Here is a 13,244-nt window from a genome sequence, read left to right on the forward strand (position 1 = left end):
GAATAACCCTTTGTGTGTTATGATTGTCAAATATTATGAATTTGGATCCATGTTCATCCGAAAATATTCTATGACTGAGATCAATTTTACTGAAGTAAAATCAATCAAAGACAGAGGCTACTGAAACACAGTACAGGATTGATGGTGACTTTAAAGTCACCACACACATGTGTACTGATCCATCCTGCTTCATCACCGGTACAATCGGAGTGGCCCAATTACTCACATTAACTGGTTTGAGGACTGCCGTTTTGACCAGCCTCTCTAATTTTGCTTCTATCTTCAGTCTGATTACATATAGCAGTGACCTAGCCTTTAAGCATCTTACCTGACTTTCATTCTTAAACTTGACTTTCATCCTTAAACTTTAATTTAACTGACATATTCATTATGCTTCCCTGCTCACTATTAAAGACAATGGTATGTTTCTTCAAGATCTTCAGTAGACCTACTTTGGACTCCATCATGAGATATGCCTTAGAAAACACTAGATATAACATGAATACACAACATTAATTGCCACAAGTATTCAATAATTGACCTTAAGTGAGAGCTGGGTTGGTTCCCAACTTTGGGGTCTGTCCCCCTTCTGTAATCTTGGAATTGGGAGCTGACCTGACATCACCAGACCCAATTTAACTTTTGAACAAGATGACAGCCGTCCACGTCCCACTGGGAAATTCTGCTCTAATAGTTCATTGAAAACTCTCTTTTCACCTAATTACCTCAAATGAACCATTTGCTCCATTTTAGATATTTTGCTCCATGATAAATCAGGCTGTTTTTATGCAATTAACTGATATAGTGATCTACAATATCAGCCAGCTTTTTTTTTTAGTTTTATTTTCTGTCCAATACCTGCTCAAGCCCCAGTAATTTTGAATTTTATTAGCTTTCTCTCTATAAATGCTTCCCAATGTTACTTTCATCTCAGCTTTCGTTCTTCCAGCTCCTTAAATTTTACAGTTTTTTTTAGTTATTTTGTCATAAATAGCTAACAACCTCAGGTCAAACCCAAAGAAAAACAATATTCCTCTGAAACAGTCTTCCAAAGGTCAGATGGTGTTTTATTTATCAGGATTATCTTGTAACAAATAACTCAGATTTTCTAGAATGAAGTATTAAGTTCCTATGATGAGGTATACAGACATCCTTTCCATTTCTCAAAGATCTCAAATTCAAGCAAAATTTTAAAAATCTGTTCAAAGTTAGAGATATGTAAATAATGAATTACTAAGTTATATATACTGAGGCTTTTCAAGGTCAACAGTGCAGTTTGAATCCAGTGTCACCAGGAGCTGGGGATAAGTAATCTGCTCTCATCAGATAAAATAAAGTCAGACTATTTGCACAATCTGTGGAGCTTCTTTTATGTCTCTTGTGCCAATCACGGAAAAACGAGGCAGTCAGTTTTGCTACAGTATGTTCTCTATTGATGGGGACTTTGAGGTGCTGGGCAGTGAGAGGCAAGGGCAGGAAGTGCCAATTTTTTATTTTTAGAAGTTATGGTGCGTTCCTGTTCAGCACTTATTCCAATGAGCCCTCTGGAGTCAAGGTACTGCTCAGGCATCACCATGGCATTATGGAGTAGGCACCTCATTTAAAGAGAAGTCTGGTTGGGTTTATTGGGCAGCTTGTGCACTAGCTCCCAGGCTGAACTGTGCTTGTTGCCTGCACTAAGAGATGGTAAGTACCTCAGCTGTCTTTCAAGCCACCAATTCTGAGTTTCCAGAGATAACCTTGTCCCACCTTCTCTTCTGAACTGAGTAAATCAGAAATATTATTTTCAGCTGTTTCCTGAATTGCAATTTTTCTGTTACAGCACTGGTTTACAGAACTGGAAATTCTAGCCATGCTTTTTGCAGCTGCCATTCATGACTATGAGCATACAGGAACCACAAATAACTTCCACATTCAAACCAGGTAGGAAGCAACATTGCAAAGTGTAAGGAATAAAACTTCCAGATGAATTTCTTAACAGTGTGTGCCATCATTCAGCAATAAAATTCTCTTTAAAGTGGAGACCTTGGGAAATAATATGGTTTAAATTTTTATATTGCTTAATTGTGTTACACCAGATCAGGAGATTGAAACTTTGTCTCAGTTGGACAATAGTATTAACTGGGCAAAATCTCATAGATTGCCATTTATCCACCTGTCTGATATTCAGTTCTATTGAAGGAAATGGAAATGAATACTGGGTGGGGGATGGCCAGTTCAATACTGTCCCTCTATATTATCACCCAAAACTAAGTTCTACCGTAAATTCGTCAATACATAATAAACACTTCATAATATGTAAGGAAATGTTACATTCTTAAGTCTTTTTCAATTAAAAACTGTGACTGTTTTTTACCATCATTTTACCAATTTTCTCGACATTATTTTTACAATTTGATGATATCGTGCTTCATTTTGCCATGTAAAGAAAATATGCTGCCAGAATCTTACTGGCCTGTGCGCCATGGGAATAGGAGTGGGTGAGGACTGGAGCATGTGAAGGTCCATTGACCTATGACTTCAGGAGGAGCGACAACATAAAACCTCGCCCGCTATGTATTTCTGCAGAAGTTCAAAATTTCTTGACATTGCCAATGAATTGCTATATAAAGGAATTGCATGTGTAAAACAAGTGAGTTTTTCCAAAAACGATTTCCTGCGCCAAAGTTTCCTTGCCCCTCCCCACAGTGAGATATCACAGCCCTGCCAGACTAAACAGTAGCTCGCTGTGTCCACCACGAGGGAGACATGCCACGGTGGGGCCATGAGATCCAGGCCATCCAGTTTCTGTACCCTAAAGCCCGACTCCAGCATGGCAGGGAACTTGTGTGAGATAACAGTACAGTGACAGGGAAATTGGCAGACCAGCCTAATTTTCTTTATTCATTCATAGGATTTTGGTGTCACTGGCTCAGCCAGCATTTATTGCCCATCCTCAACTGCCTTGAAAAGGTGGAGGTGAACTATCTTCTTGAACCTCTGCAGTCTTTGAGTTATAGGTACACCTACAGTGCTGTTAGGAAGGAAATCCATGGCTTCGATATAGTGGGTGCTTCTCTCCCAAAAGTGCTGACTGAATTTGTGGGAAAACTGTTCTAAGTCCCGACTGCTTTGTCAGTTCAGCTTCTCATCTGAATCTCTGCACTCTGTGCACTGCAGAGGTTCCAGGCATGAATATTATTAAAAACCCAGAGGGCGGGGCCTATTCGTGTTGGAATTTGACAGTTCTGGAACTCTGCACATGCGCAGTGGCCCCAATCTGTCAGTCTCCCATTTTGCTGGCCAGCTCAATCGCTGGCCAGCCTGGAACCACCACAGTACTGTCTGTCCAGCCTCCACCACGGCCTGATTGCAGCCCCCACAACAATTCCCAGGCCAGCTCTGATTCCCCTGCCCCAGCCATCCCCCCCATACACCCCCGCCCCATCCTGGAATGCCCCGATGCACAGCTCACCTCAGTAGGGGCAATCCCCCCACACCCTCACCCTGGCAGACCCCCCCCCCCCACAAGTCCTCACTGACACCCCCTGGGGTCAGGCCCTCCCCCCGCCCCCCCAACACACACACACACACACACACCAGGAGACAGGCCTCCCCAGCAGACCACGACCTCCTCCCAACCCACCCCAAACTCTGCCGTTCCTCCATCCCAGACCGATCCTGTCTGCAGAGTGGCAGCCCACCCTCCCCGCAATTGTCCCTAGGCCCTGCCCACAGTAGGCCTCAATTGTCTCCCTTCATTCCGGTGAGATCTCACACGAGTTCCCTGAATGTGGGGAGCTAGTCTGAATCCTGCCAGAATGAAGTACTTCTGGCGGGGTGGGAGATTCAATCGGGACCTGAAAGTTCCCGATAATGAACTGCTAAGCATATTTAAAACATATTAAAAATAGATTTAAATGACTTACCTGCCTTCCTGCCGGTTTCCAGCGTGGTCTGACTGGTGACTGTTCGCTGGCCCTGGGAGATGCGCATGCATTTCCGGCACATGCACAAATCCTGGAACAAGGCCGGTGACGTGCATTTCCCACCATGACCCAACAGAAAAGCTGCGGGTCGCGATGGGAGCATCGTGGCCATAGTTTCAATTCAGGATGGTGAGTAACTTGAAAGAAACTTGCAGGTAGTAGTGTTCCCATGCATCCGCTGATCATATCCTTGCCATTTCCCATTCCCAGTGAGCTACTGGTGAAGTCACACCAGATGAAGCCAGCAACGTCCATTTCTATCACTGTGTGCAATTTTGCCAAGTGGATCTCAAAGAGGTGTTAAGTTTCCTATTTATGCATGCAAAGGGACATGCAGGTTCTAAGTTTTTGCCAACATGGAGGTGCATGTTATCATTGAATGAATATAAGCTCATTACCCACAATATTGGACCCTTTGGTGACAGCTGTACACCAAAAAGTAGCTGGCTCCAAACCCAATAATGTAATCACAATATTATCATACACATATTACTTTTATTTTGTTAGAATCTTCTCTGCTTGTCAGATGAATAAATATACACGTAATCAGAAACGTAACATTCTTCAACCTTTGGTTTCCAAGGTTAATATCAAGCATTCATTCCTCATCTGCAGTGTGGTTCTTTTTATTGGAAGTCCACAAACACTAACTCACTCTGTTGCATCAAGATTAAATTTCTTCTGCCTGACACGAGCCATTCTTATAGTGTCTCTCAACAAGACTTTGGAAGCCTCAAAGCTGAGTCACTCTGGATGTGCAGAAATGTAAAGTCAACATGGTTATGGAAAGGGAAATCATGTTTGATAAATGTATTAGTGTTTTATAAGGATGTAACCAGTAAGCAGTTTGCCATTTTTACAAAAGGGCTCATTGGTTTTGAACAGAGTTCATACTGGGTGAATAGACATAAAAGTGCCACAGCTTGAATAGTGCCATTGCATAGACGAGATGACAGGTTGTTGGGGATGTACGGGAATCATCTGTTGGTATGAAAGGCATGAGGGGCCATTGGAGATATGTTGACAGCGTGGAGAGTGGGTGGGGGTATGAGGACTAAAGAGCCTGAAATATAAGCAGACAACTGGAACAAAATCCCAGAGAACTGAGGCAGACCTTTTAAATAGCCTGCCTCACCCTCAACTGCTGCTGTGGCCGCTTCCAATTTTAGGCCCGAGTATCTCCCACACCACCCACCCCCAACCCAGAATGAAAATCAGATATGATGGGCATTTTGTACCCAGGCAGGTCTGCCGACTCATGAAATCTTCCAACTCCAGCTATCTATCTCAAAGAGGAAAAGCTGGTTCTAGTCGTGATGCTGACAGGTACCTTTATCAAACAATATTGCTTCATATTTTGACCTAAAGATATATGCCATGGCATATAAAACTATGATCACTTGGCATATTTGTCTGAGATCTCTCTGTGCTACTGTAGTGGAGCTGTTAATTCATTTGTGTTGGCTTCAATGGGTTAATGTTTCAACTAAAATAAAGAGCAAGGACTGTTCAATGAATGAGCTTAGTATACTTCCACCTGACAGTGCAATTTCAGTTCTTTCATTTTAATCTAGCTTTTTTATGGCCACCTAATGGTCAAACAGCATACTTATTGTCAATTATTATGTTTCATTTATTTATTAACAGATCAGGTGTAGCTATTTTATACAATGATCGCTCTGTTCTTGAAAACTACCACGTGAGTGCCGCCTACCGATTAATGCAAGATGAAGAAATGAATATTTTGTGCAATTTATCTAAAGATGATTGGCGGTAAGATGACACTCTTTCAGAAAAAAATAAATTGTATAAAAGATTACATATTAGATTCAGATCAATTGCTTTTCAAGATATCTAAGAAGAGTGTGTAAATGCAGGTCTCTACTGTTTGGTGTCATGATGTGATTATAGATTTTTTTATAGAATTAGTTCAATTATTTTTATTGGATGCAACCACAAACACCTTTGCGTTAGATTAACTGACGTTTTAAATGATGTTTATGGTTGAAAGAAAGTGGCAGAGTAATATTTTGCGTGTCTGTAGTACGGGCATTTTTATTACAAAGGCAGAGAGCGTTAACTTAAAAGCCTGAAAAGTTTGTGCTCTGAATCTCATAGAATCTACAGTGCAGAAGGAGGCCATTTGACCCATCGAGTCTGCATTGACCACAATCCCATCCCGCCAGGCCCTATGCCCACAACCCCATACATTTACCTAGCTAATCCCCCGATACAAAGGGGCAATTTAGCATGGCCAATCCACCTAACCTGCACATCTTTGGACTCTTGGAGGAAACCGGAGCACCCAGGGGAAACACATGCAGACACGAGGAGAATATGCAAACTCCACACAGACAGTGACCCAAGTCAGGAATCAAACATGGGTCCCTGGTGCTCTGAGGCAGCAGTGTTAACCGCTGTGCCAGCGTGCCACCCTTCAATCTATTCATAGATTAATGAACAACAAAAATCATGAGCAGCAAATGTTGTGATTTTTATGCATGATCAATCAGTGAAATCAGAATAATGTTGCAGGGAGCAGTCTGTTGATTTATACTGGGATTTGTGGTATAGGATGGGGTTGGAGCAGGTATGAGGAAGGGAGGCTGGATTTAAGCTTACCTCTCTGTCCACTATACAAGTATTCATCATGGAACCTTTTAAGTGCTTAACAAAGCTCAAGTCCATTTTGCTGTTAATTTACGTATTTCTAAGCTGCTAATGCTCATAGAATTTGATGTTCTAAGCGATGAATAATAACCAGTGTGGTAACGGCACTAAAGTCAGCTTCTAAACCTCCAGATCCACAGGGTTCAAAAAATAAAAGCCAACAAGTAAATATAATCCAAAGTAGAAATGGACTGCCTGGACTTTGAGATCGAAAGTGGACAAATATGAGCCTAGGACTGTATTTAAACAGTTGCTATAATTTGTATGACTTTTAACATTTGAGCCCTGAAAATATTTCAGTTTGAATGCAATTTGATCATCTATTTGGTGAATGTCAACCATGTGACCATGAATATATTATTGTTTACAAGGATCAAACTCTCATCTTCAACTTGACTATTATTCTGCAGCTAAATCTGTACCATTTTAATTGCACTCTCCTACTCTGTGTTCTAAGCCTGGCCTTTTTACAATCTATCTCAAGTCCCAAATTTCATTCTAACTTCAGCTCCTACCTAGGCTTCATCCTAGACATGCAAAAGCACTACAGATATTGCAGATTCCCATTCCCAAAGCCCCAGGCCCCAGTTTCATTTCTGCAGCTAAGTGAACTCACATCTCCTTTGAGGTCTCCATGGCAAGTGAGAAGGCAAGCTGTTGATGAGAGGTTAATTGGAAATTTCAAAACTGAGAGAGTGAGGGATTCCAGAATGAAGGCAGATAGGCCGAGTTACAATACAGATAGTTATGGGGAAGGATTCCCTGGCCTCCCTGTGGCGTGATTCTTGTGGCGGGAGGTGTCACATCATTTGCCAATGGCAAGATCTTCTGGTCCCGCCATTGTCAATAGCATTGAATCCACATTGAATCCACCCTAGCTGCTGGGAAACCAGTGGCGGGGATCCACTATCACAGGACCAAAAGATCCCATCAATGTGAACAAATGGAAAATTCTAGCCATGATCTAATTGAATGGTGGAACAGCCTAAAGGGGCTGAATGGCCTACTCATGTTCCTATCTTCCTTGTATTTTTTGGCAAGCTAAGCGGACACATTTTAATTCAACAAATACAGAAAATGCTGGAAAATCTCAGCAAATCTGATCGTATCTGTGGAGAGAGAATAGAGCTTACATTTTGAGTTGGATAACCCTTCACCACCCTTTAATTGCCTGGTTACTGCATGCAGGATGCCAGCAGGCAAGGCTGGTGGCAGTCCTGATTTCTCAAGGAACCACAACAATTTAATTTGAAAACATATAGAGTACTTAGGAACCACTAGGCATTGCAATGCCTCGAGAAAGTAGGACAAGTACATACCCTGCATGCTTCATCCATTTCTTCTTAGAGTCATAGAATCCCTACAGTGTAGAAGGAGGCCATTCCGCATGAACCAACCACAATCCCACCCAGGCCCTATACTCGTAACCTCACATATTTACCCTGCTAAGCCCCTGACACTAGGGTCAATTTAGCATGGCCAACCAACCTGACCTGTACATCTTTAGAGTGTGGGAGGAAACCACAGCACCCGGAATAAAAGAATGCAGACACAGGGAGAATGTGCAAACTCCACACAGACAGTGACCTGAGGCTGGAATTGAACCCAGGTCCCTGACGCTGTGAGTCACCAGTGCTGACCACTGTGCCATCCTTCTTGAAAGCATCAATTAGGATCCTATAGACTTTGGTCCTGATTTGCATAATTGGACAACCTCCTACCTGTTCTGGGTGGGAGTGCTGAGTGCCCATTTACAGGTCTGCCTGGAAGTTGATTCCACAGTTGAACAGCTGCACAAGATTCCTGCCTGATTTTCAACTGCCAACTGTCCATATTTTAGGCAAGAAGTGGGCAGCTGGCAGCTGAAAGTCTTTCACTTGAGCTGAGTTATTTTGATTTTGGTGCAAAGGTACTCTTGGACTGTGAGGGTGAAAGAATGACTGCCCCATCATCTCGTCTTAACTTAAACCAATTGACCACAACAGCAGAAAAAGTCACTTTCTTTAACTTGATGATAAGAATAAATCCTGAATACATTTGGCTTCAGCAAGAATATTCAGACAGGCTGGCATTTTAGCTGGTGAACTGTTCATCAGGGTTGACATTCCTTTAGTCGTGGGAACATTTAAGAGTTCAGCATTTTTTATATATTTTTCCATTCTTTTATCGTAGACATGGAAAGAAAGCTAGCTGCCAGATCTATTTCCATATTTAGCATTGTCAATCAGCTAGTCATAGCATCATGTTTTATAAATCAAACAGGGAGCTGCGTTCACTGGTGATAGAGATGGTTTTATCAACTGACATGTCTTGTCATTTTCAACAAATCAAGACCATGAAAAATACATTGCAGCAGCCAGAAGGGTGAGGCAATTTCCTTTTCTTGATTATTTTTCTCTAAAAGCGGGAAACTTGTAATTATGCATCACACAATATTGACCCACATTCCTTGAGTGCAACAAGTCAGATGTATGTCCTTGGTTTTTCAGGACTGACAAAGCAAAAGTCATGTCATTAATGCTGCATGCAGCAGATATAAGTCATCCTGCAAAAACCTGGCAGCAACACTACCGTTGGACAATGACATTGATGGAAGAATTCTTTAGACAGGTAAAGGTTTTTGATGCACTGCAATACACCATATAACACATGCAATAGGAACACCCTCCACAAGGGTTTTATTGTAGAAGCAGTATTTTCTAAAGCCAATTCCTGCTGTGTGTACATCATTTAATTAGATATATTTTCATGAACAATATTATTCTATTTCATGCCACCTGTTCATGAAACATCATGAAGTTTCACACAATTTCCATATATAAGTCAATTTTATTTCATTTTTGGGCAGCTAAATGGGGCAGACCCCATTTCTATCCCAAAACTGAAGCCCAAGTTCCCTCAAGTTTTAAACTTTCCCATGGTCTCCGCTTTGATTTCCAAATTAGCTCACTTGTATGTTTGTAATGGAGGGCTTGTGGTTTCACTTCCTCCTTTGCAAACCACAATCATTTTGAAGAAATCACAGGCTATCAATCAGGCTTGACTCTATCAAATTGCAGTTGGGAGCACTGAGGTACTTGAGGTGCATTCAAACATGAAGGGAAATGAAAATAAACACAGGTGGCTGGAGGATGACAGGAATCCATTGAGGCATCAGTGGAATATTTTTCAAGGCACTGAATGTTGAATTGTTTGAGATCAAAGGGTTCCATTAGAATGAAGAGGGTTTCAAAGAATTCAACTTGATAGCAAGCCTCATAAACTTCAAATAAAAGCTGTGAATGTACATTGGGTGCACAAATGTGCAGGTTGGAATAACACCTGCCTCCCATCTCCCCAGTGAAATTGACATCTCTCTGTCAGGGGACTTCAAAGAGTCAATTCACACCTGCAGCTTCTGACAGGGAGAAAGAAAAATCTCTACTCCAGAATGGAGTACTACAATGATTTAAAAGCCTGCCAGGTGACCTGGGGTGGGGTGGGGTGGTGGCAGGGGGGAGGGTGGTGGTGGGGGGAGCATGACGTTAAAGTGACCTGGCCACCTAAGAATTTTCACGGCCAACAGGCAGGAATAAGAACATAAGAACATTAGAAATAGGAGCAGGAGTAGGCCATCAAGCCTTTCGAGCCTGCCCCGCCATTCAATAAGATTATGGCTGATCTGAAGTGGATCAGTTCCACTTTCCTGCTTTCTCTCCATAACCCTTAATTCCCCTGTCTATCAAAAACTTATCTACCCATGACTTAAATATATTTAGTGAGGTAGCCTCCACCACTTCAACGGGTAGAGAATTCTAGAGATTCACCACCCTTTGGGTGAAGAAGTTCCTCCTCAAGTCCAATCTAAACTGCACCCCCCTAGCCTTTTCTTGAGGCTGTGCCCTCTAGTCCTGCTATCCTTTCTAAGCGAGAAGAATCTCTCTACCTCTACCCTATTCATCCCCTTCATTATCTTATACGTCTCTATAGGATCCCCCCTCAGCCTTCTAAACTCCAATGAGTACAGACCTAGTCTATTTAGTCTCTCTTCATAGTCCAACCCCCTCATCTCTGGTATCAGCCTTGTGAGCCTCTGCACTCCCTCCAAGGCCAAAATATCCTTGCGCAAGTGCGGCAACCAAAACTGCGCACAGTACTCCAGCTGCGGCCTCACCAGTACCCTGTACAGTTGCAGCAAGATCTCCCTGCTTTTATATTCTACCCCCCTCGCTATAAAGGCCAACATTCCATTCGCCTGCTTGATCACCTGCTGCACCTGCAGACTGGGTTTTTGCGATTCGTGCGCAAGGACCCCCAGGTCCCTCTGCACCGTAGCATGCTGCAGCTTTTCGCCTTTTAAATAGTAATCCCTCCTATTATTATTTCTGCCAAAGTGGCTAACCTCACACTTGTTAACATTGTACTCCATCTGCCAGGTCCTAGCCCACTCGCTCAGCCTATCCAGATCTCTCTGCAGACTTTCCACACCCTCCACACAATTTGCTTTTCCACTTATCTTCGTGTCATCAGCAAATTTCGTCACCCTACACTCAGCCCCCTCCTCCAGATCATCTATATAAATGGTAAATAGCTGAGGCCCCAGCACCGACCCCTGCAGCACTCCACTAGTCACCAACTGACAACCAGAATAGCACCCATTTGGAATAGGATTAGGAATAGGAATTAGAATTAATTAGAATTAGGAATAGGAATGAAGATATTGATCACAGGGCTGCCTGAAATCACCATGTCAGGTGTAATCTTCAGGTCTGTTCGGGCTAGAAGGGCAGTATAACCATGACACTCCCATCCCGGTGGAGAGATACAAGCTTGACCCCAGCCTAACCCCACCCAATCCCCAGGATCCTTGAGGGACCTTTGCTCTGCAGCCTCGCAGTAGAAGAGGGGCAAATGGCAACTGCACTACCTCCTTGATTCCCCCTGTCAGAGCCCAAGGCAGCAGACTAGATTGTCAGTGCCAGAATCCCAGGGGACAGTGCACTGTGGGCATTGCCAAGGTGCATGACCTGAAGGGGAGCTGACTCGGGGGTCTGAGGGGAAAGGAGATCTGAGTGGGAGGGGTCTGAAGAGGATGGTGGCTGAGTGGAAGCTCTGAGACGGAAGGGGGAGCTGAGTGAAGGGTCTGAGGAGGAGGGTGGATAAGTGGAAGCTCTGAGGGGGAAGAGGGCTGAGTGGAGGGTCTGGGGAGGGGGCTGCATGGGTGTCTGAGATGGGAGGGTCTCTGTTGGGTGAGGTTCCCTGATGCCTGCATAGTATGGGAGGGGGTTTGTCCATTATTTGTGGGTGGGAATATTCAGTGAGGTGTTGGTGGTGCTACCCTGGTCAGTGTTGGGGGGGTGGCACCATTTTCTTTGGGTGGAGTGGAGCTTGTCTCTGAGCGTGGAGATCATGGAGCCATTTAAAAATGGCAGCCCGTCTTGGAACTGCGTGTCTGGATGACGGACTGCTCGAAATGGGTTCATTAGTATCCTTCAGGTCTGTGAATCCCAAGTGAAAGACGCTGCCGACGGGAAACACTCTCGTTTTCCCACCGGCATGGGAACTTAGGCCAAAAATGGGAGAATCGGGCCCCATATGTCTTGCTTTATTTGTAAAGGACGCAAGAAATACTGCACTTTAGGCACCTTGTCAATAAATACTAAGAAACAAATAAAACACAGTCGACTCTCCAAAATACTCAGGAAAATTAAATAATGAAAATTTCAGAAACACTGTACTCATCTTTTATTAACATTACAAATAAAACACACAAAGGTGATCTAAGAGTTCCTTTGCCACTGGTGATGTTCTTTCAAAATAAACAGATGAGAGGAAATATATAACAAACCCAACAGAATAATAATGTATTGTGTTAAGCTTTCATTTAAATGTTATTGATTCAAACCTGGTATCTTAATGAGGCTGGTTCACTGAAGAGCTGCCTCTACTAATCAATTCAGAAGTGCATTAGCTCAGGAGGAAATTAGACAAGTCCTATTCTCCCAATTTGCTCTCCCTCTAGTCCTAGCAACATGAGAGTAATTTTAATTCCCTCTGCACCATGAGAATGAGATTTTAATCTTTCTAAAATTGTGGAGGCATAATTAGTGCCTTGTACCTGTCTTTTTGCACGGAGCCTCTGCGTGGGCAGCCAAGACACCTGTAATTTTAACATGCAAATCAAGGTATGATCATACACGTAGGACCCCCAAAACCGTTTAGAAGGCGGAGCTGGGTGTTCATGGTACTAATAATTCTGGATACATGCCACCAAGCAATACATAAATTCCCATGTTTCCTACAATTCTCACCACATTAATAGAACTCCTGGCTGGGCTATGCAGTGAGTCACAGTTTCTTGCTTATCATTATCGGTCTTCAGCCTGTGAGAATTGATTCAACACATACATTTCACTAGAAAATGTAAATGAGACCAGCTCTCAAAATGGACTTTGGATCTGTTGCTGAGAACATTGGGTAATCACGTAATCGCCCAACATCTGCCCTGGGTTAAAATTGACTCCCATGTTGTCTGCTTTGACATTTATGAATCTCGCAAAGAGTGTTTGCTAATTTTACTTTACGTTTTCAGGATATGACTTAACCATAACTAATCATATTATCTAC

At 43.0% G+C, this 13,244-nt stretch overlaps 1 protein-coding gene across 7 annotated transcripts in view; it reads left to right on the forward strand.

Annotated features, from left to right (window-relative positions):
* The window catches only part of pde1a (phosphodiesterase 1A, calmodulin-dependent), a 555,040-nt gene that overhangs the window by 489,600 nt on the left and 52,196 nt on the right, over positions 1–13,244 (forward strand). For all 7 annotated transcript variants that reach the window (XM_080198871.1, XM_080198872.1, XM_080198877.1 and 4 more), the window contains 4 exons: positions 1,823–1,923; positions 5,616–5,741; positions 8,901–9,002; positions 9,128–9,248. In XM_080198871.1, the coding sequence (XP_080054997.1) occupies positions 1,823–1,923; positions 5,616–5,741; positions 8,901–9,002; positions 9,128–9,248 (450 nt within the window). The remainder of the gene's footprint in view (positions 1–1,822; positions 1,924–5,615; positions 5,742–8,900; positions 9,003–9,127; positions 9,249–13,244) is intronic.

This window comes from Carcharhinus amblyrhynchos, chromosome 11 (genome assembly GCF_965287045.1).
Source record: "Carcharhinus amblyrhynchos chromosome 11, sCarAmb.v2.hapA, whole genome shotgun sequence".
NCBI lineage: Eukaryota > Metazoa > Chordata > Chondrichthyes > Carcharhiniformes > Carcharhinidae > Carcharhinus > Carcharhinus amblyrhynchos.